This window comes from Nycticebus coucang, chromosome 14, assembly GCF_027406575.1.
Source record: "Nycticebus coucang isolate mNycCou1 chromosome 14, mNycCou1.pri, whole genome shotgun sequence".
Classification (NCBI taxonomy): Eukaryota; Metazoa; Chordata; class Mammalia; order Primates; family Lorisidae; genus Nycticebus; species Nycticebus coucang.
This window is the reverse complement of record NC_069793.1, coordinates 11,381,669-11,407,128: the sequence shown is the minus strand read 5'-3', so window position 1 is coordinate 11,407,128 and position 25,460 is coordinate 11,381,669. Positions and strand designations below refer to the sequence as shown.

General features: G+C 50.6%; 1 protein-coding gene across 1 annotated transcript in view; it reads left to right on the top strand.

Moving 5' to 3' along the window:
• Positions 1 to 822: 822 nt before the first annotated feature.
• FADS2 (fatty acid desaturase 2) overlaps positions 823 to 25,460 on the top strand; it is a 32,619-nt gene continuing 7,981 nt past the window's right edge. Inside the window, exons 1-5 of the mRNA XM_053562067.1 lie at positions 823 to 1,386; positions 8,912 to 9,022; positions 11,228 to 11,425; positions 11,545 to 11,646; positions 17,547 to 17,672. Coding sequence (XP_053418042.1) covers positions 1,180 to 1,386; positions 8,912 to 9,022; positions 11,228 to 11,425; positions 11,545 to 11,646; positions 17,547 to 17,672 — 744 coding nt within the window. The 5' untranslated portion in view covers positions 823 to 1,179. The remainder of the gene's footprint in view (positions 1,387 to 8,911; positions 9,023 to 11,227; positions 11,426 to 11,544; positions 11,647 to 17,546; positions 17,673 to 25,460) is intronic.

Genomic DNA, 25,460 nt, shown 5'->3' with positions numbered 1-25,460 from the left:
GTGATCTGGGGAAGCCCACTCTGTCCTCACACCTAGAAAACACAAACCTCTCCCATCCCTTTGATACTCAAGTCTTACTACCACCGCCCATTAATCCTGTGTGGTCATGTCTGCTCCTCCATGTCTCTCAACTGGACTGAGCTTCCTAAGTCCAGCGCAAGAACTGCGTCCACCCGACCAGCCCCCCACGGTGGCGCCTAGCACAAGGAAGCAGAGCCGAGCTCCTGCAATTCTAAGATTGTCTGATCAGGGGGTTCAAAGGCCTGGACTAGCCCAAGGCCGGCTCATCTTCTCCTGGGAGGCTGCAGGAGGGCGGCAGACAATGAGGATGGCGCCGGACAATGTGGGAGACTGCAGTGCCGATTCAAGCAGGCCGGCTAAAGGCTTCACCTAGTCAGGCAGTCCCGCAGTTGAGTCTTCAGGACCGAGGCTTTTGCCAGCCCCGGGCGGCCGAGTCCTCTTTGTGGGGACATCAAGTGCAAAGCCCAGAGCGCCCGGCATGCGCCCACTCGCCCCGGAACGCGCGAGCCCGGTCGCCGCCCGCGCGCCCGCCCATATCTCCCCTGGGATCTCCTCCCGCGCCCGCGGCTGGAGCCGGGGGGAGGGAGGAGGTCGGACACGTAGCCTGCCTAGCTGCAGGGCTCGACTCCACGCCGGCGGGCGGGGGAGCCGGGGACCCGCTGCTCCAGCCCGCTGGCCTTCGAAAGATCCTCCTGGGCCAATGGCAGGCGGGGCGACGCGACCCGATTGGTGCAGGCGCTCTGCTGATCACTGTGGAAACGCGGCCGGCGGAGAACGCGGGAGGATGCGGAACCCGGGGCGGGGGTGGGGGGTGGGGGGAGCTGGAGGGGCGGGCGGAGGAGGCCTCGAGGCCCTGAGCTACCCGGGAGTTTCTACTGGAGGCAAAAGTCCACAGCGGGAGGGCTAAGGGAGGGGCGGACGAACGGAGCCGTTTGAGGGCACGGGGAGCCAGGGCCACTCCGCCGGGAAGCTGGGGATACTCCCGAGCGCGGGCGCGGAGGCTGGGGGCGGGGGCGCGGTGGGAGGAGGAGTAGCAGAAGACAAAAGCCGAAAGCGAAGGGGGCCCGGGCGCCACACACCGGCCGGGAGGGGGCCGTCTGCAGCGAGCAGCAGCGCGGGGCGGCCGTGGTGCACAGGGCATCCCGGTCGGCGGGCAGCATGGGGAAGGGGGGGAACCAGGGCGAGGGGGCCACCGAGCGCGAGGCACCGATGCCCACCTTCAGCTGGGAGGAGATTCAGAAACACAACCTGCGCACCGACAAATGGCTCGTCATCGACCGTAAGGTTTACAACATCACCACATGGTCCAGCCGGCACCCGGGGGGCCACCGGGTCATCGGGCACTACGCGGGAGAAGATGCTACGGTAAGGGCCTGGGAGCTCCCCGGCCACCCTTCTCTGTTGCAGGCGGAATCTGGAGCCCTGGGTCTCTAGGCGCCTAGTAGATCTCCGGCGCTGAACGGAGCCTGGGACGTCCAGGATGTCCGGAGGGAAGGAGAGTGTATCTCTAGCGTTCGTGCTCCCGCCCCGAATCCTCCTCTGGGCCGTCTTGGGGTGGGATCGAATTTTGGATGTGGGGTGGGGGCACAGCGCGGCGGTGGAGATCCCAGCGATGTAGAGCCGTGCAGGGTCTGCAGCGCACCCTGGAACCCACGCGTCCGTTCGTTCCTCCGGGTTCTCTCAGAGCCAGGGACTCCCCAAAGGGGGGCGCTCGGGGTCTAGGGCTTTGGCGCCCCAAGGTGGAAGATGGCCGCGCCTGGGTGCCGCGGAAAGGAGCGGCCAAGCAGGCAGCCAGGTGTGGGGCTTGGAGCACGTCCCGCGCTCTCCGGACAGACTAGGGGGCAGAGAAGGAAAGCTGGTCCCCAGCCCGGGCTAGCTCCTGCTTGGACTCTTGTCTAAGAAGGTCCGCAATGGCTGCCTCAGCGTAGTAGCTCGGGTTCCCACGCTCGCAAGGATTATCCAGACCCACCCCAAAGGTCTATTTTCCCTCAGGGACCGGTTTGGGGAATTAGTGGAAAGAGAAGGGGCTGGAGTTTGCAAAGCCCCAGATTGAGAGGGAACCTTCAGTAGGGTAGATTTATTAGTACTAGGCTGGCTTCGCAACAGGTCTGTCTGCACCGGGGTTACTCTCGGAAGTTCAACTCAAGGGCGCTCGTTTTTTAATCCTGCCAGGAAAGCCCTTCCCTCATCTTGTACTCCTAAAGGTAGTGGGCCTCTCCAGACTGAGCCAGAGCTGCCCATCGGCACCGTGTGTGGCTCAGCGATTATGGACTCAAAAGGGCAAGAGGGAGAAAGGACAGACAAGGAGGGAAGGAAATGCTGTTCTTGATGGTAGTGAGCTGGAAGTAGAGAAACAAGGTCTGGCGGACACAGAGGACTTGGGGAAGGCAAATCGATGGGGAGAAGCTCAGAGTAGGGATAAGTTGGCTAAATCCTTCCATCTAGAGGTGGAGGGTGCTGACCTGTCTGTGGGTTTTGCTGCCCAACCTGTGTAGGTCACTCTCTTGCCCTTCCCACCTCTGGGCATAGGCAGGCCAGACCAGGCAGCCAGGCAGTTCAATGGATGGGTGGCTTTGAGAGTGCCAGCCGTGTGGATGTGGCCTACAGCTTTCCACCTTAACCTCTGGAACCTGGTTATGATGCTGCATAAGCCTGGAGAGTTGGTTTTGCTAATAGAACTTAGGTGGGTGTGAGCTTTTCTTGTACCTTCAGTGTACTGTCTCACTTGGACCTTTCCACATCCCCATGAGGAGGTTGAGTAAAGGTAATTCCCAAGTAAAAGAACTTCAGGATCTTGGATAGGATCTTTCCAGTATTTTGCTGAACTTTTGATAGCCTGCCTGGGCCCTCCTTAAGTTTCCCAGAAGGAAAAGTCAAATGACGGATTTGGTCTGATTATTCCATGTCGTTTAATAAATATAAGTTCTGGCAACTACCTCGAACTTTATAGTTTAATTGTGATAAGAAATTGATTTCAGCCTTGTTCTGGATGTTAAGTTTAGAGCTTACTTGACTTTAACAATGAATGTCTTCCAAAAACCAGTGCTCAGATCTGTTCTGTCGGAGGAAGAGGATGCCCTACTCTTCCCTGCCCCCTTCTCTGTCTTGTAAGTTTGTCTCATAAAAATATAACCCTCTCTTCATTTCAGATCCTGCCCCAACACTTTCTATATAACTTTCATGGACTGTAAATCCAGCAACTTGGATGTTAGTTGCCTCCTTATAAGAAAGCAAGGGTAGGAGGCCAGCATGGGCTGCACACAGCCCTGGAATTGAAGGAAGATGTGACCACTGGGCTTATCTGTTTGTTGTTGTCCCTGGATTAGGCCTCCTTGTCTATAAGATACACATGTGCCTATGTCAGTGACACTTATTTGTGGCAATAAACTGTAAGTAAGCACTACATAAATGAAATGGAGTATTAACAAAAGAGAACAAGAATTATGAAACAGCTGGAATGGAAAGAATGCAAAGAGGAATTTGGAAGAAAAAAATTTACATCTATGCTCTTTTTATTTGGTGTAGCAAGACATTAAAAACGATCCCTGTTCCCCAAAGCTAAAACTTTGGGGGCATAAATGACACTGATCTGGGTTGTTGTTGAATACACAGGGCATTATGATAGCTTTAAGATACACAAAAATCAAGAAAGGTAAAATCCGCATGGACAGAAACAAATGAAGCTCTCTCCCATCAAACACTGAAAGCTGAGCAAGTTGAAACTTGCATGAGTAAATCAGAAAGGACTCTGTTCACTGTGTTCCTTGGAAGTGAACTAATGGACCATAACACAGTCTGTCTCAAAACTTCCATAGTGACATGTGTGATGGTTGAGTGAGCAAATGAGTTCTCCTTGACATTTTCTTTTAAACTATTTGGGACCTAGCGGGAAAAAGGCCTTGAGCAGCATAGGGGATGTGGGAAGGGGACCTAAAGAGAAAGGTAGGAACAGGCTATCCAGAGACCCTTGCCTGGGCTATTGACCAAGTGGCTTTGCTCCTTGGGATATAGACATATTCCTCAGAGCTTGGGGAGTGGCAATTTATGGACAGGCAATGTTTGAGGAGGGACTGATCAGCAGAGGTTGGGTCCCTTGGAGCACTTTCATGCAATGTTCTGAGCTCATCACAGTGGGGTCATATGGAGCTGTGATAAGAGGCCAGAAGTCAAGGAAGCCATTCTTGGGACAGTCAGGGGCGGGGTGGCTTTTTAGGGCATTTTCCTTTTTCTGAACAAAAGACCTAAGTAATCAGGACCCACCTCTTTCACAGAAGGCTGAGTCAACTGTCATTTGGTCCTTCCAGACAAGTTAAGCCTTGGCCTTGCCTAGAATAATAAAAGTGCTAACTTTTGCAGCTCACATACTCACTCATACACATTATTTCATTTCATCCCTGGATCAGCCCGAGATGCAGAGAACTTTCTCAAGCAGGAGTGCTGGGACCTAAACTCAGGGTCTGCTGCTACCACGTCCTCCCAGCATATCTTCATCCACTGCTTCCTTCCCTTCCTGTTTCCACTCTGATCTCTTACTTCTGGTCCTCTGGTGCTTCTCTTATCTTTGCCCCGGGAGTGTGTTTGTTCTTTTCTTGGCAGACCCACCACTGTGGAGCTTTGCTTACTACTTTGGAACTGTTCATCTTCAGCATCGATTCATCAAACATTCATTGAGTGTCTCCATGGCTGTGAGCTGGGCCCCAGGCACAAGAGATGAATAATTCACAGACAGTGACCCGAATCTACGGGATTTGATTCCTTCCTTTTTCTCTCTCAAGCTGGGGCTTGAGTGTAGATCCTCTACCTTTAGGCAGTAGCCCTCTTCCCCTTCTCTCAGCACCTTTTCTTGCCCTGTCTGCATCCATTGCCTCTTAGAATCAAGGGCAGTCAAGAAGAGGCTAGAGATTTGTTCCATCTCTCAAGTTGCTCCTATGCTGGTGTGAGAGAATGGGAGATTGTAAGTGAAACTCTACCCTCCTTTCGATAGGGCAGGGGGTCACGGTATTGAGAAGTAGAGGACCTGGAGTCCCAGCTTTATGTATTCCTAGACCTGGAGGGCAGCTCGCCCTCCCCAGCTTAGATCTGGGTGGGCGCCCTCTGCCTCCTGTTGGTTGCCCCCTTGGTGGCAGGCTCCATATCTAGCCAGCATCCCTGGGAATTGGTTCTGAGATGAAAGTGGTGACAATTCCTTCAGGTCCAGTTCCCCTTTTGCAGGGGCCTCTCTCCTGTGCAGCCCTGACCATCCACCCCTGGGGAATGCATGTACCCTGTGTTAGGCTGTTGCCATATGGCTCTGGCTACAGAGCAGTGCCCTGCCAGCCTCCATTGCTTCTCTCTTTGGAGGGGACACAGCACAGGGGTTTCCTGCCCTCCCTGCGTCTCCCTGCTGTAGGAAGAAAGTCAGCATCCCTGTCTGGCTCTTCTTAACTTTCACCCAAGAACAGGGAGTCCTCTGTTCCTCCTTCCTCTTGGATCACTTGTCCTGTTGGCGTACCTGGCCCCAGGGCTGCTGCCTACAGCACTGTCTACCCTGAGTCAGCTCTCCCTGCACTTCCCAGAGGCCTGAGTCAAGTGCATCAATGTGCAACACTTGATTAGATAACAGCCTCGCTCTGAGAGGAGATGGGCAAAGCCAGAAACAAGTTGTGGCACTAGGTGCTCAGTGTGGGGGAAAGGGCTGTGAGTTCCACCTGGCGTGAGGCAGGGCATGTCCCGTGGAAAAGTTGGCTGGCTTTGAGGCCGGGCGATGGCAGGGCTGGGGAGTACAAGATACACTCAGGCATCTGGGTGTTCTGACTTTCCTGACACACGCACCAGCCCTGCCTGCTCTGTCCACCTGTGTGCTGCTCCTTTCTCTTCCCTGTGGCCCAGCCCCTTTCCTGGAAAGTCTTTGGCTCCTCTCCCTGTCAGACAAGGATAGAGCCCAGTTCCAATTCTTGTTCCAAAATCAACGTTTGTATTGGCCCTGTCTTGCCCTCACACCGTGGCTTACCTTGCACCAGCCAGACATTCCTGTGACCAAACAGCAACTGGGAACCTTCTGCACGTGAGTGAGACACAGTCATGGCAGTTTGAAAGGAGATATGCAAAAAACTATCAGCTCTTGGGGAAGAGGAAGCTCATTCTGATTGAGGCCTTTGTGTTAACGGTGAGAAACGCTCCAGGAAGGTACATCCGACTCAAACTGTGCTCAGCTGATTCCTGCAGTGTGACTGGGCGAGTGGCTTCACCAGCCTACGCCTCTTTTCTCATTTCTAAGATAGGACTCGCCTCACGAGCTTAGTAAAGATGAGTGGCTTACATATGCCAGCCTCTGTATCTCAGCAGATGGCAGCTGTCCTGGCTGCTGATGTGTGTGTGCTGGAGGAGAGGGAGGATTCCAGTGTTCCAGAGGCACAAGACCAGTTGTGTAAACTGGGAGAGGATGAGTGTCTGCATGCGACTGCAGAGTGAAAAAGTCTCCTGGGATGAGAGTGAGCAGAACCATAAAGTCTTGGCTTCATTCATGAGCAGAGCCTCATGAACCCTGGTGTTGGGCCCCACTGCAGGCATCAGGGTTACTGCAGCAAGAAGACAGGCATGGTCCTTCTCTTGTGGGCTCGTGTGTCAGGGGAGGAGGGCCATAGAGAAGTGAGTATGTCCACAGTCTGTGACCCTGACTCCTATGAAGAGGATAACATGGCAGTGTCCCAGAGAAAGCCTAGAGTTAGGGAAAAGCCCTCTCGGAGGTGACGTTGAGACTCAGTCCCAGAGGGAACTGTCCTGGTGCAGGGAAGAGCTTGGTGTGTCCAGGGCCATTCACACCAGGCCTGCTGGGAAGGCCTCTAGATCAACCACAGGTAATAAGCCAATACAACTGTGCTCAGTTTTCTAAAATGCAGGAGGCATGTGGGAAAGAGGAGTCCTGGAGGCAGGTGTGCCTGGATTTGATCCTGGCTCAGCCACTTGGAGCCCAGGACCTCACTTCCTATGCTCCAGAGTCTTCGCCTATAAATTAGGGCTTTGGAGCTTGAGGGAGGTAACATAAACAGAGCTCTTGGCTCCATGCCTGGCATGTGGCCTTTCCCTTCCCCTGGCCTTGGGGAGGTGAGCTGCCCAAGAGCCCCCTAGAAATGGCCTTGCAACAGCCAAGGTCAAGGCAAAGCTCTGATGTCTATTTGCTCTCCCAGGTTCCCTGGCCCAAGAGGAACGGGGAGCAGTAAAAGCTGAGACTAATGCACTGGCAAGCCATTGAATTTGGCCTTTTGATGAAGTATGGAGAGCTACCATTTAGTTACCAGCCTCTGTAGCTATGCCTCAGGAAACCGTCTTCCAATGACTTCCTGTCTGTTTCCTGTCTGAGGCAAGAAGGACCAATGAAGGGGCTTTTGTAGGCCCAGCCTTGGGCCCTGACCGTGGCAGCTTCTGCTGCGCCTTTCCCAGGGTCTTGCTCATTTTGTAGAGGTGACCAAGCCTGGGGTGGGGACCAGCACATTTTTCAGAGAAAAGGTGCTCTTGCAGGGGCCCCGAGGAGCTGGAGCCCAGGGCCCTGGAGCAAACAGCTCATTTCTTTCCTCTGAAAATCTGCTTGATCCAATCCCCCACTACCATCCTGTTTCTGCTCAGCCGTGTGTGTGGGGGTGGGGTGGGGGGCAAAGCCATTTTTTAAAGAAAACCACAGGCCCAGTTTTCTATACAAAATGTTTCTTCGTAAGTTTGTTCTAGACACAAATAGAACAAAGATCAGGCGAAAGGATTCGGTAAGGACACAGTAGCGACTCGACTGTCAGATACCCGTGGAAGATCATGTACAGGGGTGAAGAGATGGTGATGCTTTGTCAGCACTTTTCCTCTCACCATCATTTTTATTTTTATTTTAAATTTTTCCAGTTTTAAAATTGGAATTTAAAAATTTCCATAAAGAAATGTTAACAGAATAAGTGATTTTTCCTTTGCCTGTCCAGGGAAAAAAAGAGTGGACACCTATATATCCTTAACCAAGATGTGCGTGTGCTGATCTTAACATTTTGCCACACTTGCTTTCCTCCTCTTTATACACATACACTTTTCTTTTGAAAATAAATTGTATTATTATGTGACCTAAATTGTTGTATAATAAATAAGTTGTATTATTATATTCCCAAATTCTTTAGGATTAGCTCCTAAGAAGGGAGAGATGCTTTAATGCATGGCTCTAATATAATCACCATTCCTCTGTCTGTTTAAGAAAATTCATAGTAATTTCTTGACATGATCTAAGCACATTTTTTACCTTCATAATTGGGAAAGATTAAAATGTGTAACATGAAAGCAATGTTAGAGTTTGGAAACTCATGAAAATAAAGCAAGACCACTACCTTAACACATATACACTAGTAGTTTAGATCCTCCTGGGCTTTTGAAGAATGTTCTTTACATAATTCTGTGTTTATTTTTTGTTTACATGATCTCCCAAGCACATTTCCAATGAAATTGGACTTTTCATTGATAACCATGGACATGTGGGTGAGGAACTGACAAGAGGTGGTACGTGTGCAGTTCACATTGTACAAGGCACCCAGCTTGGGAACAAATGAGGCTCAGGTCCTCCCTGAGCCCTGTGCCCACCCAATGCACCTGCCTGAAGTTGCACCTTGTCCTGGCTTGCCCAAAGGCAGCCTGCTAATCTATCCACAAATCTTTGGCCAGTTCAGCATACCTCATATCAGCACAGATGCCAGGGTGACTCCTGCTGTTGGAGTTGGGCACAGAAGGCTCTGTCCTGACAGTGAGGCTGGAGAGAACAATGGGAGCCAGATCATGGGAGGCCTGTTTGGTGTCTCAGTGCAGACACAGAGCTGCTGCCTTTGAGCGTTGTCCCTGAGGCTGGAGAATTTCTGGTCTCAGCCTCACCTCCTTCTCCCCCCACCCCCAGGATGCCTTCCGAGCCTTCCACCCTGACCTCAATTTTGTGCGCAAGTTCTTGAAGCCCCTGCTGATTGGTGAGCTGGCCCCAGAGGAGCCCAGCCAGGACCGTGGCAAGAACGTGAGTCGGGCCTGCAACCTGGGTGGGGTGGGGACAAGGCTGGGGTGTGCAGACCAGAGTGGCCAGAGCTGGGGCAGTTGTCTAGCAGGAACTACTGCTGATTCCTGTGGTCATGGAGGTCCTCAGAGCCTCTACTGGCAGCTGGGGCTTGGCGACAGTGACATCCCCTTTCTCTTGGCTGGATTTATTTTCCTCCTCCTCCTGCCTTTTCCAGAAAGGTACCAGATGTTGGTCCTGTACATGACAATGTAGGAGAAAGACAGTGCAGAGACACTAAACAAAAGACTGTCAGAAAAAACAAACAAACAAAGACTATCAGATAATGACAAGTGTGGCCACTTCATGGTGCATGGTCTGGGAGCACTTGTTTGAGAAGGAATGACCATCATCATTTGTTTATCTCTGTTATGGGTCAGATACCCTGCTGGGTGCTGGGCTTCAAGGAGAGAAATGTGTAAAATCACGGCACCTGAGGTCTCATAGCGCTGCTTGGTTCTGCAGTAAAGTGGTACGAGTACCAGACCCCATGTAAGCGACAGGGCAGTGTACTGTGTGCTTCACTGGTCTCCACTGTCCCCTCCATCCCAGCCTCCCCCAAAGCCTGGTCCTACCCTGGTCCTCAGCCCCGTTCCTTCCCTGAACCTGTCTGGCCCAGGCTTATTCTGGGCAGGGTGTGCGTGTCTGCACCAGGCCCTCTGTCCCCTGTGTAGGCCTGGGTGCCAGCGAGGAGGCTGGTTCATTTACTTATTCTGCTCTCGGACCCCTGTGGCTCCAGCTTGCCCCATGGCGATGGCTCTTTCTGAGCTTCCCACCTCTCCCTGCTGTCCAGGACATTACATTTCCCCGGGGAAGCCAGACCTTGGCCACAGCAGAGCCAGGCTGGGTGCGGGTGTTTCCCAGCTAGACTCCTGGCTGGCTCACCACTGCATCTGCCTTTCCCACAAGGTACAGGTGCCAGCGTGTCCTCCAGTGGCCCATCTCTACTCCCTGTCATTCCTCTGCCCTCTTCTCACCTTTCCCTCCTTGCCTTCCCCCTGCCTGTACTGCCCTGCGCTTATCTCCTCCTGCCTGCTTCGAACAGGGCTCCCAGGCCTCCCTCTGCTGCGTCCTTTCCTGCTCTGTACGCTCTGCACTGCCTAGCACCCAGGCCTCCAAATCAGCTTCCTCTACCACGTGCCATGAAAACTACCCTTGAAAGCACCTCAGCCCTGTCCCAGTGGGTACCTGTGATCTCCCGTCTCCAGTTTCCTCCCCCGCCTGCCTGGCCCCGCCTGCCTGCAGTTCCAGGGTCCTTCATCCTCCCAGAGATGCCATCTGCTCCCAGAGCCACCACGTTCCCTTGACTCTGACTCTGCCACCCTGGCTCCATGTGCCTGGGGCTCGTCCGGCCCCCTTTTGCCTTCTGTAGCTTTCCCGGGTGGGAACTCCAACCTGCACCAGTTGGTGCCTGGAACAAGCGGCAGTATCAGGTGGTGGAAAACGCAAGCTTTCTTTGTTTAAGGTGTGGTAAAATAGAGATATACATAACTTAAACTTTACCATTTTAATTATATTTAAGTGCACAGTTCAGTGGCATTAAATATAATCCTTTCATATTGTTGTGCAACCTTCCCAACCATCTATCTCCTGAAAGATTTTGTTATCCCAAACGGAAACTGTCCCCATTAGGCACAAATTCTGGCAACCAGAATCTTCCTGTCTCTGTGAGTTGGGCTCGGCTGGGGAGCTCACATAAGTGGGATCATGCAGCATTTGCCCTTTTGCGACTGGCTTACTTTACTTTGCATAACGTAGTATGTGTTAGAATTTCCTTCCTTTTGAAGGCTGAATGATATTCCATTGTATGTGTACCACATTTTGTTTATCCATCCATCAAGGGAAAATTGGGTCATTTCCCCTTTTTGCCTATTGTGAATAATGTGGCTCTGAGCATGGTTGTGTAAAATGAAAGATTTTCATTCAAATCCTTTCTCTGCCACTTAACTAGCCGTGGACAAATACACAGGCTCCAGGGATGTGCCAGGCACGTGGTAATGACTGCCGCTGTCATGTGTGGTGGCCAGGGTGGAGGCTTGTGGGTTAACCTTCTCTTAACCACAGCTTCTCTGGGGTGTGCGGTGGGCATTGAGAAGCTGGCTCTAGGTGTCTGTCTTCCTCCAGAGTGGCTGTGTGGCCAATCTCCTTCCCTGTGCTCTTGCTGTACAGTCTCAGATCACTGAGGACTTCCGGGCCCTGAGGAAGACGGCCGAGGACATGAATCTGTTCAAGCCTAACCACCTGTTCTTCCTCCTCCTCCTGGCGCACATCATCGCCATGGAGAGCATCGCCTGGTTCACCATCTTCTACTTTGGCAATGGCTGGATCCCCACCCTGCTCACAGCCTTTGTCCTTGCTACCTCTCAGGTGAGGCATGACCCCCTCAAGTGTCACTTGAGACCCCATACCCTCACCTGCCCCAGCTCATAGAGGCCCAGTGCCTGTCTCCCGATGCTGTGACCACATGTGTGACGCTCTCTCCTCAGGCCCAGGCCGGATGGCTGCAACATGATTATGGCCACCTTTCTGTCTACAAGAAGTCCATGTGGAACCACATTGTCCACAAGTTTGTCATTGGCCACTTAAAGGTAAAGTGTCATTGGCCACTTAAAGCCCAAGGTCAGCAGCCTTGGGCTTCTGTCCTATTGGTCAGCAGTGGGTGCAGTGCGATCACATGTTCTCTGAGACCAGGACTCCTTTCTGGTCGGTGCTCTGTGGCTCCAGATGACAAGGCAGGTCTGCCCATGAGCAGTGTCTTCTAGTGGCATGGGCTGTGTTATGGGGCATGCAGGCCTCTATTCCTCTGACTTCCTGGGCCCTGTCTCTGTACAGGGTCAGACCCACAAAACCATGGCATACTAATCACAGAGATAGGCCCACACCCTTTTTATCTATCAGCTCAGGGCATTCTATTGTTTGTTGCTCTTTAGCTAAGGACTGTTCTAATAAATTCCTTTTAGTTTGAGGCCAGTACAGTAGCAGCATCTCTGGGTGAGTTGTACTTCCTTTCCCTGGGGTGTGAGCTCTCTAATACCTTGCGTTCCTCTTTTTGTCCCTCAGGTGCCAGGAAGTGCAAAGCAACATTTGAAACAGCAACTATCTTTAGTCTGTGTTTTTGGTATACTCATTTCCAACCCTCCTCTTGTCATTGACACTTTTATCCATATTTTAACACTTCCATTATATCTCAGTCCTTTGTCTTAAGCCATCTCAAATGCTCTTTGGAACTATGTGGGGGATGAAAAGTAGAAAATGTCATCACATAAGGCCTTAAGTGTCATCAAACTTTTTGATGGTCAGCTGAGCCAAAGGACGAAAGCTATTTAAAGCATTGAAGGTCAGGCAATTCTACTGTCCCCTCTTTCCAGATGATGAGGCAGACCCACAGAAGCTCGGCAAGTTTATAAAAATACGAGCTGGAGTTGCCAGTGGCCTTAGGCTGACCTGGTAGGTGTCATCTTCTGGGTTTCAGAAATAAGCCCTCAATAATTTTCTCTCTGAATCAGGCAACCCCTTCCCCAGCCTTTCCCTAGCCCTTCCCTAACCCTTCCCCAGCAAAATCTAACTTGATTCCCAAAAAAGGCTGGGCCCTAAAGACTTCATCCCGCCCCACCGTGGGTTAAGCTTATACGCTTGGCTTGCTAGCTACAGTTCACCAACTCCACAGCAAGCAGTTGGCCTGGCCCTGAGCCTGAAGTGGCCTGAGAATCTGGTCTCTTTCCAGAATCTCAAGGGTGAAGGGAGAGGTTACACATAGTAGAGTGCTTTGTTTTGTTTTATGCTCTTTTCTTTTGGATAAAGCCTTCTCAGTTGAGAGTAACAATTCATTCGTGACCCGTGTTATCCCCACGTACTTAACAAAAAAGAGCCGTGTCCTGTTTCTAGATTCTGGGCAGGGGCTGGGGCCCCTTTCTTGCCCCGTGACCCTCAGCTCCTAAAAGCACAGCTCTCGTGTCAGATGGAAGATGAGGCAGGACAGAGGACTGGCCCCCAGGAAGAATGTGGATGACGGCAAACAGGGTTCTTGGGCTTGGGGACACAGGCTCCAGGAATGTCTCAGCAGCCTCTCTGGCTGCTTCTTGGTGCTGGGTCATAGAGCCAGGCCAGTGGCATAACCATATGGTGACTCGGGTGCAGCTTACCTGAAATCTAGCCAAAGTGGGTGAGTCTTTTAGTCTCATCTGTGCCTCTGTTCCCTTTGCTGGGGAATAAAGGGTTGGGTACAGGGAGGTCCTCAGGACCCACTTCTTACTTGCACTGCTGTCACTGCTGTGGGATTTCATGGGTGTTCTCCATGCCCTAACCTTCCATTTGCTTCAGCTCATGTTACATTTGGTGGACATTTCTCCAGAGGGGGCTTTTTGCAAAGACAGTTCTGAACTTAAAACCCTTTCCTTGTTCAGCATTCCATTCAGGATAAAATGCAAACTTAAGGGCCAGTGCCATCTAGATGCTGCAACTAGAGACGGCATTCTCTAGCCTTCCTGCAGCCTCACTGCAGGCCAGCAGGGCTGGGATTGAGGGGCGAGGAAGGCACTCACGCAGGATGCACAATTTAAGGGGACACTATACAAACTCAGTAATCAAGATAAACAATGTTTTAGTGCAGTATTTTCTGTTTTTATGTATGTTTTAACCTTAATCAGAGACCTCTATATCCTCAGTCCGCAACCTTTTTGGCATCAGAAACTGGTTCCATGGAAGACAATTTTTCTTTTGGAGAAAGAATCTCTCTTTGCCCATAGCTCACAACAACCTCAAACTCTTGGGCTCAAGCGATCCTCTTGCATCAGCCTCCCAAGTAACTGGGACTACAGGTGCCTGCCACAATGCCCAGCTAGTTTTTCTACTTTTAGTAGAGACAGGTCTCACTCTTGCTCAAGCTGGTCTTGAACTCTTGCTCAAGCAGTCCACCTGCCTTGGCCTCCCAGAGTGTTAGGATTATAAGCATGAGCCACCACACCTGGCCAGGAAGACAATTTTTCTATGGACCAGCGGATGGGAGAATGGTTTCAGAGTGATTCAAGGAAGACAGTTTTTCCACAGACCAGCGGGTGGGGAGATGGCTTAGGGATGATTCAAACAGATTACATTTATTGTGCACTTTATTTCTATTATTATTACATGGTAATATATAATGTAATAATTATACAACTCACTATAATGCAGATGCAGCTTAATTGTCACTTGCCACTCACTGATAGGGTTTTGATAGGATTCTTCAAGCAATTGATTATTATGGTCTCTGTACAGTCAAACCTCTCCGCTAATGATAACCTGTATTTGCAGCCACTCCCCAGTTAGCATCTCTGCCTCAGCTCCACCTCAGATGAGCAGGCCTTAGGTTTTCGTAAGGAGCCCACAATCTAGATCCCTCCCATGTACAGTTTATAGCAGCGGTTCTCAACCTGTAGGTCGTGACCCACAGGAACTGTATTAAAAGGTCACAGCATTAGGAAGGTTGAGAACCACTGGTTTACAGTATGGTTCCTGCTTCTATGAGAATCTAATGCCCTTATTGATCTGGTAGTAGGTGGAGCTCAGGCAGTGATGTGAGCAGTGAGGAGCGGCTATAAATACAGATGATGCTTCAGGGGCTTGCCTGCCGCTCACTTACTGCTGTGCAGCCCAGTTCCTAATGAGCCACAGACCTCTACCACTCCTCAGCGCAGGGATTGAAGACTGAAGCTCTATTTGTAATTGCCATATATTTTTTAAAAACTCTAAATTCATGGACTGAAGCTCTCTATATAATTGCAATATATTTTTTAAAAATCGAAATTAAAATTTTGAAAATTAAGAATGATCAAATTTTTAAATAAAGGTCAGGGCTGAACTGAGGTAAATGGAGAAACATGCACCCCTCTCCGTGTGTTACTGTGTCGTGTTCTTCATGGCCGATGGTGTTTCTCCCCCAAACATTGCGAAGTCAGAGTTACAACTTAGATTTAAATATTCTATTTATACCAGAAGAGAAGTTATTATACTTTTACTTCAGTTTAAGGTAATTAAAAATTGTTTAAGCTCATCACTTGGTTGACAGAAATCATCATAGGTGGCAGGTCCCTCCCTTGGAAATGAGATCCGTTGAAAAGGAGATTTTGAAAATGATTTTTTGGATGAGCTGCCTCCATTAAAGCCAGGAGTGCACATTTCTCCTTTTTTCTCAGGCTCTGAGATGGCACCACCCAGCACTGCTGCTAGTCAAGGTCCTGTGGGGAAGTGTTCCTTTCGCTTCTGGAACATTCCACATTTCCCCTTTTCCTCCTGGGGCCTTCACCTAGGTCCTCCCTTCTGTCAGAAAAGCACCCCTCACTCTGCCTGGCCGCCTTCTCTAGCTCCTGGACACATCTTCCTCTTGGTCCCATCTCCGCATGGTGACATGGAGCCCATGGAGCTGCCCAAGGAGCTCTCTGGGGATGAGGGCTTTATCCCTTGGTTCATCATTTCACCCCCAGGGCCAAACGCAGCTGGTTCAACCTGTTCTGAGGACATCATGGTTGTGCAGCACGGAGGGCTTTGGGGTGCCCTGGAGGAGGGCTTCTGACAGATAAGGAGGGCTTTGCTTAGCAAAGAAGGGTGGAAGAATATCATAGCAGAGGAATAGCAGGAACAAAAAATGTTTTCATTAGCTCTCATCCTAAGTCTGGGGAGAGCCAGGACTGCCCCGTCTCCCTGACTTTGCTCACGGCTGATCTTTCTTTCCTCCATTTATTCATTCAACAAGCGTCTCTTGGTCGTTACGTTCTAGATATCGTGCTCACTTGTAACATGCCTCATCCCTCAACTTCTTTGTACCAGAGACTTATGTATTTAGTTCTTCCCAGGACTTTGGTGCCTTTTGGCTACAAATGCCCATGTGTCATCCCATCCCTCCAGCCTCTAAGCTCTCACTCTCTGACTTTTTTGTTTTTTTATTTGATGGGTTTTGAGGCCTGCCTGCTTCCAGGGGCCTGGCATCACTGCAAAGACCACGGCTGTCCATTGCCGTTCCTGCCCATGGCTCACAGTGTCCAGAGACTGTGTCTTTGCCAAAAGCATCTTCCAAGTAAAATGTTTATTTAGCAAATAGGCCTTTGTAGATGGATAGACTCTTAGCCAAAGCATTGACCTGACAAGAGTTCACCAGCGTAGTCCTGATGCTAAGGGTCAAAAAAAGCTGTCCATGTGTCACTGGGTGACTTTGTTGAAGGCTGTGATTCCACAGAGTGTCAGGAGCTTGAGCTAATGAGATAGAAGTTGGTGACCTCAAACTAAACACCATGTTATGCTTCCCGTCTCATGGATTCATGGTTTTATTTCTTAGAGCTAGGAAAGCCCCTCCTGGTTCACGTTAATGTTTAAGTCCTTCCCTTCCAGGTGTGACAAGAATCTCAGTATTCACCACTCAACATAGTAGCATATCTGATTTCTCCAAGAACAGGGGCCACTTGTGTGGTCTTATTTTTATTAAAAAAAAATTTTTTTTTCCTTTTGCAGTTTTTGGCCGGGGCTGGGTTTGAACCCCCACCTCTGGCATATGGGGCCAGCGCCCTACTCTTTTGAGCCACAGGCGCTGCCCGTCTGTTTTATTTTCTAAAAAGAGCTTGAAATATAATTCATGTACAATTCGTCCACTTAAAGTGTACAAATCAGTGACTTTTTGCATATTCAGGGATTTATGCATCTACCTTCACAATCAATTTTAGAGCATCTTCATTACCCCTAAAAGAAACCCTATATCTCTTAGCCATCATAGCCCAACCCTCTCATTCCTTCCCCTGCCCTCAGCCTCAGCCCCGTCTACCCAGTATTCTTTCCATCTCTAGAGATTTCCAGATTCTGGACATTTCCTATCAATGGAATCACGTGACATGAGATCTTTTGTTTCTTTTACTTAGCATGTTTTAAAGGTCATTCATGTAACACATGCCAGTAATTCATTCCATTTTGTGGCCTGGCCAAATAATATTTCATTGCATGGATATGCTACCTTTTATTTATCCGTTCATCTGTTCACAGACATTGGGTTGTTTCTACTTTTTAGTTATTTTTTAAAATGCTGCTCTGAACACTCTTATATACATTTTCATGTGGATGTGTTTTCGTTTCCCTTGGGTATACACCCAGGAGAGAAATTAGCTGGGTCACATCTTTACCTTGTACAACACTGGCGCACAGAGGTGTGTGGTGGATGGGTGGGTGTGAAAAGCTTCATTCCTAATGTTGATGGAAAGGCAGAGACCACCACCCACACCAGCATCTTCACCCACCATCACCTTATGTTGGGAAAATTAAGGCGTGGCGGGATGAAGTGACTTCATTCCATTTGGGGCTGGCCCAGTGCTCTGGGCTCCATAGTGGCAGGGCTGAACTCTGACTTTTGTGGGGTCCAAGGCACTGTCGAGCATTGGTAGTGCTAGGAACTGGTCCTGAATGGGGCCTGTGGCAGGCAAGTCAAGGTCCCTGTTGGACCACATTGTTCACTCCAACCCCTCTCCCTCCACAGGGTGCTTCAGCCAACTGGTGGAACCATCGCCACTTCCAGCATCATGCCAAGCCCAACATCTTCCACAAAGATCCAGATGTGAACATGCGGCACGTGTTTGTCCTGGGCGAATGGCAGCCCATTGAGGTATGACTCAGGGGGGTGGTTGCCCTAGCAAATGTTTGGCCTGAGCTGGGAGCAGGTAAGGAGTCCTGGAGGGTTGACATTCAGCCAGGCACATCCACACCTAATGTCATATGGGAAACCTTTCTTAGGCACTGTGTGTAAATACCAGACACATGTCCTTATCAGTGTCTCCTGTAGGCTGGGGGAGAGCATTCTCTGGCTGGTTTCTCCCTAAGAAGAAATAAATAAATAAATAAATAAAAGGTAGCATATCCATGTAATGAAATACTATTTGGCCATGACACAAAATGGAATGAATTACTGGCATGTGTTACATGAATGTGCCTCCCTAAATTGGACCCCTCCCTAATCAGGGTCCAGTTTACAGGAAGGCAGGACTCCAGGATGCAAGCTTGGTTCCCAGTGGGCAGGCCGCATGCAGCATGATAGTCCTCTACACTGGAGAAACCTCACCACGGCCTGGTGCAACCTGCTTCACCAATAGGTGAGCAATCGAGTCTCAGCAAGAGAATGGAACACGTTCAGGGTCATGATACTTATGGTCAGTCTAGGATGACGCCCTAGATCTATTAACTGCTAGGCCATTTCCTTCCCCATACCACACTGTCTTATTTTTACATTAGTTTATTGTTTTCCTGCAAGTGTAGAACACACTTGGTATAAACATTTTAGGGTAGAAATACACAGAATTAAAAAGTGAGTTGGTCAGCTTGGCACCCATAGCACAGTGGTTATGGTGCCAGCTGCATACGCCAAGGCTGGGGGGTTCGAACCCAGCCCAGGCCAGCTAAGCAACGATGACAACTGCAGCAGTTGTGGCAGGTGCCTGGAGTCCCAGCTACTTGGGAGGCTAAAGCAAGAGAATTGCTTAAACCCAAGAGTTAGAAGTTGCTGTGAGCTGTGACGCCATGGCACTCTACCAAGGGTGACATAGTGAGACTGTCTCCAAAAAAAAAAAAAAAGAAAAGAAAAGTGAGTTGGTCATTATGACTCTGCCTCAATTTTTATGCCTTTGAGGGTGACCAAGATGAACAAGATGCTATATATATGTGTATATATATCCTTCCAGATATTTTTTATGTGTGTATAAATACACACAGAGCTATTTCTTTACAAACAAAAATTCTAACAAATTATCTTCTCTGCTGAAACTTGCCACCTCTCCAAATGTGGACCCCTTTCCCAGAGGCCAAGTGGACCAGTTTCATCCTTCTCAGTGGCCATACAGCACTCTGTGGTATTTCTTAACCTTAACATAACCTACATTATTTTACAAGGCAAGAAAATTTGGTGTTATGAATTATTAATTTCTTTTGCGTGAAAGCACCCCCAAAGCATTTAAGAAACATCCTTTTTTTTTTTTGAGATGGAGTCTTACTCTGTTATCCAGGCTAGAGTACCATGGTGTCATAGCTCACAGTAACCTCAAACTCTTGGGCTCAAGTGATCCTCTTGCCTCAACCTACTACGTAGCTGGGACTATAGGTGCTTACCACAACGCCCAACTAGTTTTTCTATTTTTAGTAAAGATGGGGCCTCACTCTTGCTCAGGCTGGTCTCAAACTCCTGAGCTCAAGCAGTCCACCCGCATTGGCCCCCAGAATGCTAGAATTACAGATGTGAGCCACCTCCCCTGGCCTAAAATGTCCTTATTTAACACTTTTTTTCTTTCTATTTTTTTTTTTTTTTTTTTGAGACAGAGTCTCACTTTGTTGCCCAGGCTACAGTGCCGTGGTGTCCTAGCTCACAGCAACTTCAAACTCTTGGGCTCAAGTGATCTTCTTGCCTTAGCCTCCTGAGTAGCTGGGACTACAGGTGCCTGCCTCAATGTCCAGCTACTTTTTAGAGATAGGGTCTTGCTCTTGCTCAGGCTGGTCTTGAACTCCTGAGCTGAAGCAATCCACCTGCCTCGGCCTCCCAGAGTGGTAGAATTATAGGCGTGAGCTACCATGCCCTGCCGAGGATTTAATTTAAAAAAGCAAATTTACATATGCTTTGCTTTGGGGGAAACACATTGATGATGTAAACTGAGGTTTAGAAGATTTCGTCACTTTTGTGCCGATCTTGAACTCACATTGCTGTGCACAGCTTAGTGTTCAGTATGAATTTGCCAAGTGAGGCAAACTGACCCTCAGTAAGGAGCAGCTTTATGAATGAAGTAGTTCTCCGCACAGTGTTGGCGTCTGAAGCTTGAAACAGGGAGAGGAGAGAGCCTGTCCCCCAATTCTGGTTTGTACCCCACCACACACACCCTGTTTCATTTCTACCCAAGACAGTACCTGAGCAGAAACATGGGTTTTCTGTGTCATAGCCAGTTCACAGGGAACTAGCCAAACTTCTGTACTTTGGGAAGTATTAAGCCTGTCTGTCCTGGCAGAGATTTTATTTTCTGCCATTAAATACATGCTTTTGTTTTCTTCTAGGAAATAGTTTGCTAGCTTTGATGCTTAGAAGTGTCTTGAGAGTAGAACTGATGAACTTGGGGCCTCTGATAAGGGAAGAGAAAGGCCTCCCATTGTCGGTGTGGCTTGGTGTAGTGCCATTGGCCAGCTGTCCTGATAGATGTTCTGTGTCTCTAACAAAGAAAATCTAGTCCCACCAGCTGTGCTGGCAAGGAAACTTCTTTCCTCTCGGCATGGCGGTCAGCAAAACTTCTTCCCACATTTCCTCACCCCAACATTTCTCAAATGCTAGCTTTGGGGCAGGGATGAGGCAAGAGGCTACAGAGATCTGGCTGTCCAGTTGCTGATAGTGTTTGGAAGACAGGACCAACACCACAGTGTTCTCCTCTCATACACTCACAGGAGGACAAGGCCAGTATTTCCTGGGTTCCTGGTTGAACTGTGCCCTAGAGCCCATAAGACCATGCTAACATGGAACTCTGGTATCTTGACTGAGATGACAGTGGGTCTGATGGCACTTGTCTCGTGCCAGGGCCACCCAACTGGCCCCAGGCGGCCAGGCCTCAGAGTCTCGAGCCACCTTCCCAGCCTCCAGAGCAAGGATGCCTGCCAAGGCTCTTATCTCCAGGCATAGCTAAACAAAGCAGCTCAACCCAGTGGCTGCGAAGAGCTGCCCAGCACCAGGGGCTGTGGGCGATAGGCTCGGCAGGAAATCCCTTTTTCCTGTTACACTTTCTGTCTTTTGGTCTTATTTATGACATCCAGGAGGATTTATTTTTGTTTTATGTAGCAACAGGTATTCACTTTACCCCCAGGATATTCATTTCTTTTATGCCTAGAGAGGTTTTCATATGTGTTGTAATCTTTTTTAAGTTTCAAGTTTGAATATTTAACTTTTGCCCAGTGGGATTTGGGTGAGAAAATCCTTCCTTCCTTCCTTCCTTCCTTCCTTCCTTCCTTCCTTCCTTCCTTCCTTCCTTCCTCCCTCCCTCCCTCCCTCCCTCCCTCCCTCCCTTCCTCCCTCCCTCCCTCCTTTCTCCCCTCCCTCCCTCCCTCCTTTCTTTCCCTCCCTCCCTTCTTTCTTTCTTTCTTGCAATAGTCTCACACAGTTGCCCTGGGGTTGAGTGCTGTGGCGTCATAGCTCACAGCAACTTCAAACTCTTGGGCTCAAGAGATCCTCTTGCCTCAGCCTCCCCAGTGGCTGGAACTACAGGCACCTGCCACGATGCCTGGCTATTTTTTTTTAGAGATAGGGTCTCATGCTTGCTCAGTCTGGTTTCGAACTCCTGAGCTCAAGCAGTCCACCTGCCTTGGCCTCACAGAGTGCTAGGATTACAGATGTGAGCCACTGTGCCCAGCCAGGTGAGATGATTTTCTGCCTTCATATTTTTCCAGAGCCAACCAGGTTTCCCAGCACCACGGTGGTGGGGGCAGCGGGTCCCATCACCTGTCCTATATGCTGCAGTGAGCTCTTCTGAGCCTGGGTCAAGGTTGGGCTGTTTGTCCTCCCCCAGGCCAGCATTTGGGAGTCGCACTTAATCTGTCCTTGGCACTTAACTCATTGTAAACTTGTCATGGTTTACATGTTGACTTTCCCCTTCTGAAACCAATTTACATCACTTCATTCAGCCTTCCCTCTGTCCCCACTACCCAAGTTTCCTTTTCTTTCTCTTGGCAAGGTTTTATTCCTTTCTTTACAGTCTCGTGGATGTTTCCTTTTTAAATTTAACCTTTCTAAGTTTGATATTTTTGTCACTCTGATTGGGGGTTGGGGTTTCTCTGTTATTGGGAAAAGCCGTTGATATTATAGATACCTAGATACCTAGACAGGTATCTCATGTCTAGCCACTGTCCACTTAGGTATCTTCCTGATTAGGGTTGGGTTTTGGATGATTCTTTTCAGTTTCCTGGGTACACGATGATAACCTTGAAAATGATGAAAATCTAGGCTCTTTCTAATGGCTCCATTCTGCTGTTTCTGCTCCGGGTTTTACCACCCTGCGGGAGCTTTCAGGCCTGGATTAAACAGCAGTGACAGCAGTGACAGCAGTGGCAGTATTGCTTTGCCCATCCTCTCTTTTTGCTGTATTGTTGAGGGGAACAGTGAAGCAGTTCCCTGTAGCCCCATAAATGGGTCCTCAGAAGCCAGAGTGTCTCCACCTCCCTGTCTGGCATCTTCCCTCTCCTCCCATCTGGGCAGCTATCCTTAGCCTCTGCCTGTCCGCAGTGCACCCCACCCCCACCCCTGCCTTCCTGCTTCAGGCAGACCTTGACGAACAGGCCAAAGTGACCATTCCCCCCTGGGAACACCCACGCCCTCCTCCCAGGGACCTTGGCCTGGAATGTTGCCGTTCTGCCCAAGCTGCTAAGGCTGCTTTGCTCATTTCTCTCAGTGTGCGAATTTGCAGGTTCCCAGAGGCAGAGACTGGGCTTTGTGACAGCAACCCTTCCCCCAGCCCAGGACAGACAAGGAAGGGCCTTGTCATTCCTTAAACATTTTGTTCCAAAGCTGAAAAATCCCCTCCACATGGCCCTGGCACCCTGCCAGGCCCTCATCCAAGCCTTGCAGTCTGTGGAGAAGGGGGTCAGTTGGGCCACCAGGGCTGGCAGCACTCCCTCCCTCTGCCCTTGGCCAGCATCCCTGCCTATCAACCTTGGCTTGGGAACGCTATGTCCTCGTTTAAGGCAAGCCCTGTATGTGCCACCATCTCCTTCTCAGGATCTGGCCACAGCAAGCCACCCACACCCTTGCCCACTGCCCACCTGGTGAAAGTACCATTCGTCAACCCTCCATTGGCCCTGCCTGGGGGGCTTATGTTGCGAGTGAGGGGGCTCCCCTGGCTGGGAGGAGACATGCAGACCCACGGCCCCCAGTTGGAAGGAAGCCAGCCTCTCACCGCGTGAGTCTGCAGGCCCCGCTCTGCAATGAACACCGCGCACGTGCCGCTTAGTCCTCAACTGACCTGTGAGGCAGGAGCTATTGTGGATGGAACAACTAAGGCCAAGGGAGACAAAAGAGCTCACTCAAGTTTACGGCTAGAAAAAGGTGGTTCCAGCATCTAAACCAAGACCTTCTGGCTCCAAGCTGCCCTGGGGACCCTGTCCAGGGCCACCACCTGGCAGGCACGTGGGAAAAGTGTTTGTTGGGTTGCTGCAGCTTGCTGACAAAGCACTAAGCCGGCGCTCATCCTCCTACCTTCTGGAGTACCTCTCCCCAGCCCTTCCCTGCTCCCATGGCTTTGGTGCTGGCAAAGAACTGAGCTTGTGAAAAATGACAGCAGAGAGTTAGCCACAGGGCAGGGCTGGGCGTCTCCAGAACACAGTTGTACTTTCGGGTTTTGTAGGGGTGTGCTGTGGTCAGCCAGGCCCTGGAGACCACCTAGCAGCCGCTCTGCCTGAGGCCATCAAGATGGCAACAGACGTGTGTCAGCGTGTTGCCACTCACACACGCACACGTGTGATAGTGACTAACAGTTCAGTGCTTTTGTATCCATTGATCCCTCAGCAACACTGTCAAGTACATGCTACGGCTTCATTTTGCAGCAAGAACTCAAAGCTCAGGAGGGTGAAGCAATTTGCTCAAATAACAAATTGTTTCCACATCCCAAACCCCTGCCTTCCCAAAGTTGGGAGCCCTCAGAGGCTGATTCTGAGGCCTGCCACTGCCTCGTGGCCAGGGCCCCCTTGGCTCCCATGGGACAGTCCGGGACACAGTTAGAGCCAGCCGTGCTTACCAACTGGGGACAGCTGGGGAGCTATCATCTCTGTCATCCTCCCCAAGGCCACCGTAAGCAGTGAGAACAGCGTGCAACATCAAATGACCTTCCAGGTGCTCCCCCACCCCCACAGCAGTGTGGCCAGCCTGCAGTTCCTCCATAGGAATCCTCTGGCCACTGCCCGGCTACCTGGACTGCCCCTGGTGCTCATGCCCTGGGGAGAGCCAGAGCAGCCCCAGAGGGGTGGCAAAGATGTGGTGAGGAAGACTGGCCAGAGCTGGAGAAGCTGTGCACAGACTCTGGGCTCCCTAGAACCCCAGGTCCCTGCAGGCCCCCCAGTGCAGGGCCTTCCAGGTCCCCTGTTCACTGGAAACTCATCAAAGGCTCCCTTAGAGGCCTCCCTAGCTCAGACCCCTCCCAGGCTGGCACGGCCCTGGTGGTAATGATAGTCCTCATGCAGATGGTCGTGCTTTCTGGGAATGCTGGGCTCAGGAGGCGGCTCAGATTAAAGGGATGGTTTCTCATGGTACTTCAGCCGGGTGTGCTATGACCATGGCCACTGTGCCAAGATGCAAGTCCTAGGGCCAGGCTGGACTTTGTTCCCACCCACAGCCTTTGCCCTTCAGGAGTCCATGGGGAGTCCATGGGGCTCCCCAGTGATTTTTTTTCTCATCGTCTTTTTTTAGCTTCCAGGAATACCATGTAGTTTTGCCAACCACTTCTCTCTCTGTGTTCTCATCTAGACAATGGGGGCGTTGGTCTAGACGCCAACCAAGGTTCTCCCAGCTGTAACTCACTGTGATCTGACTACAATGAGTGGGACTGGACACCATCAGAGGGGGCAGCTCTGGCCTTTGGATGGGGGTGGGACATGGGGGCAGTGCCCTGACGGCAGCCCTTGGCATCTGTGCCCATGTTCCCAGTCGCTGCTCTTACCAGCCAGTGATCTGAGGGCTAGACAAGGCTCAAGAGGCCATGCCACCAGTCAGGGTCTTGGTGCTGTGAGCAGCAGAGACAAGTCAAACTCCTCTGTTGGCTCCAAGCCCAGGTTCCCACACGGCCCCTGGCATTGCAAGCAAGGGGAGCTCATGTCACTCAGTGAGTGGTGTCTTTTGCTCTGAGTCCCTGAGGGGGGACTGGTCCCTGGGGCTATGGCTCCCATGCTGAGCAGCCTGGTGCAGTGAGGATGCCTAGGACACTGCCAGGCTCTTAGTCGGAGCCTCTGGGCACCAGGCTGCTCAGGGTTCAGGCTCTGATGGGGAGAGAACTGGTGCCCTAAGGGGGACCTGAGGCCATCTATGCCATGGCCTCCTCTTTCCTGCCAGCATCCTCAAGTGAAAGAATCCACCTGGGGAGTGGCGATGAGCCGTTGGAAATTACAAGGAGGCAGGTGCGCCCAGCCTGATGACTGCTGACAATCCCAGGGCCTGGGGCTGGGATCTCCAGCTGCTATGGGGTGTGGGAGCCCCCATGGTGACCTAGGAGCTCCTTCTGGGTGCCTGTGCCCGAGTGTGAACTGTTCCATTGTGCATTCACTCAACAGACATTTATTTAGTGCTTGTCATATGAGCTCTGAGCCAGATTCAAACCCAGCTAGGTACCTGACTGTGGCCTTGGGAAGTAGCTTCATTCTGAGCCTCAGCTTTGGAGGTGGCAGCACACGGCTTGCT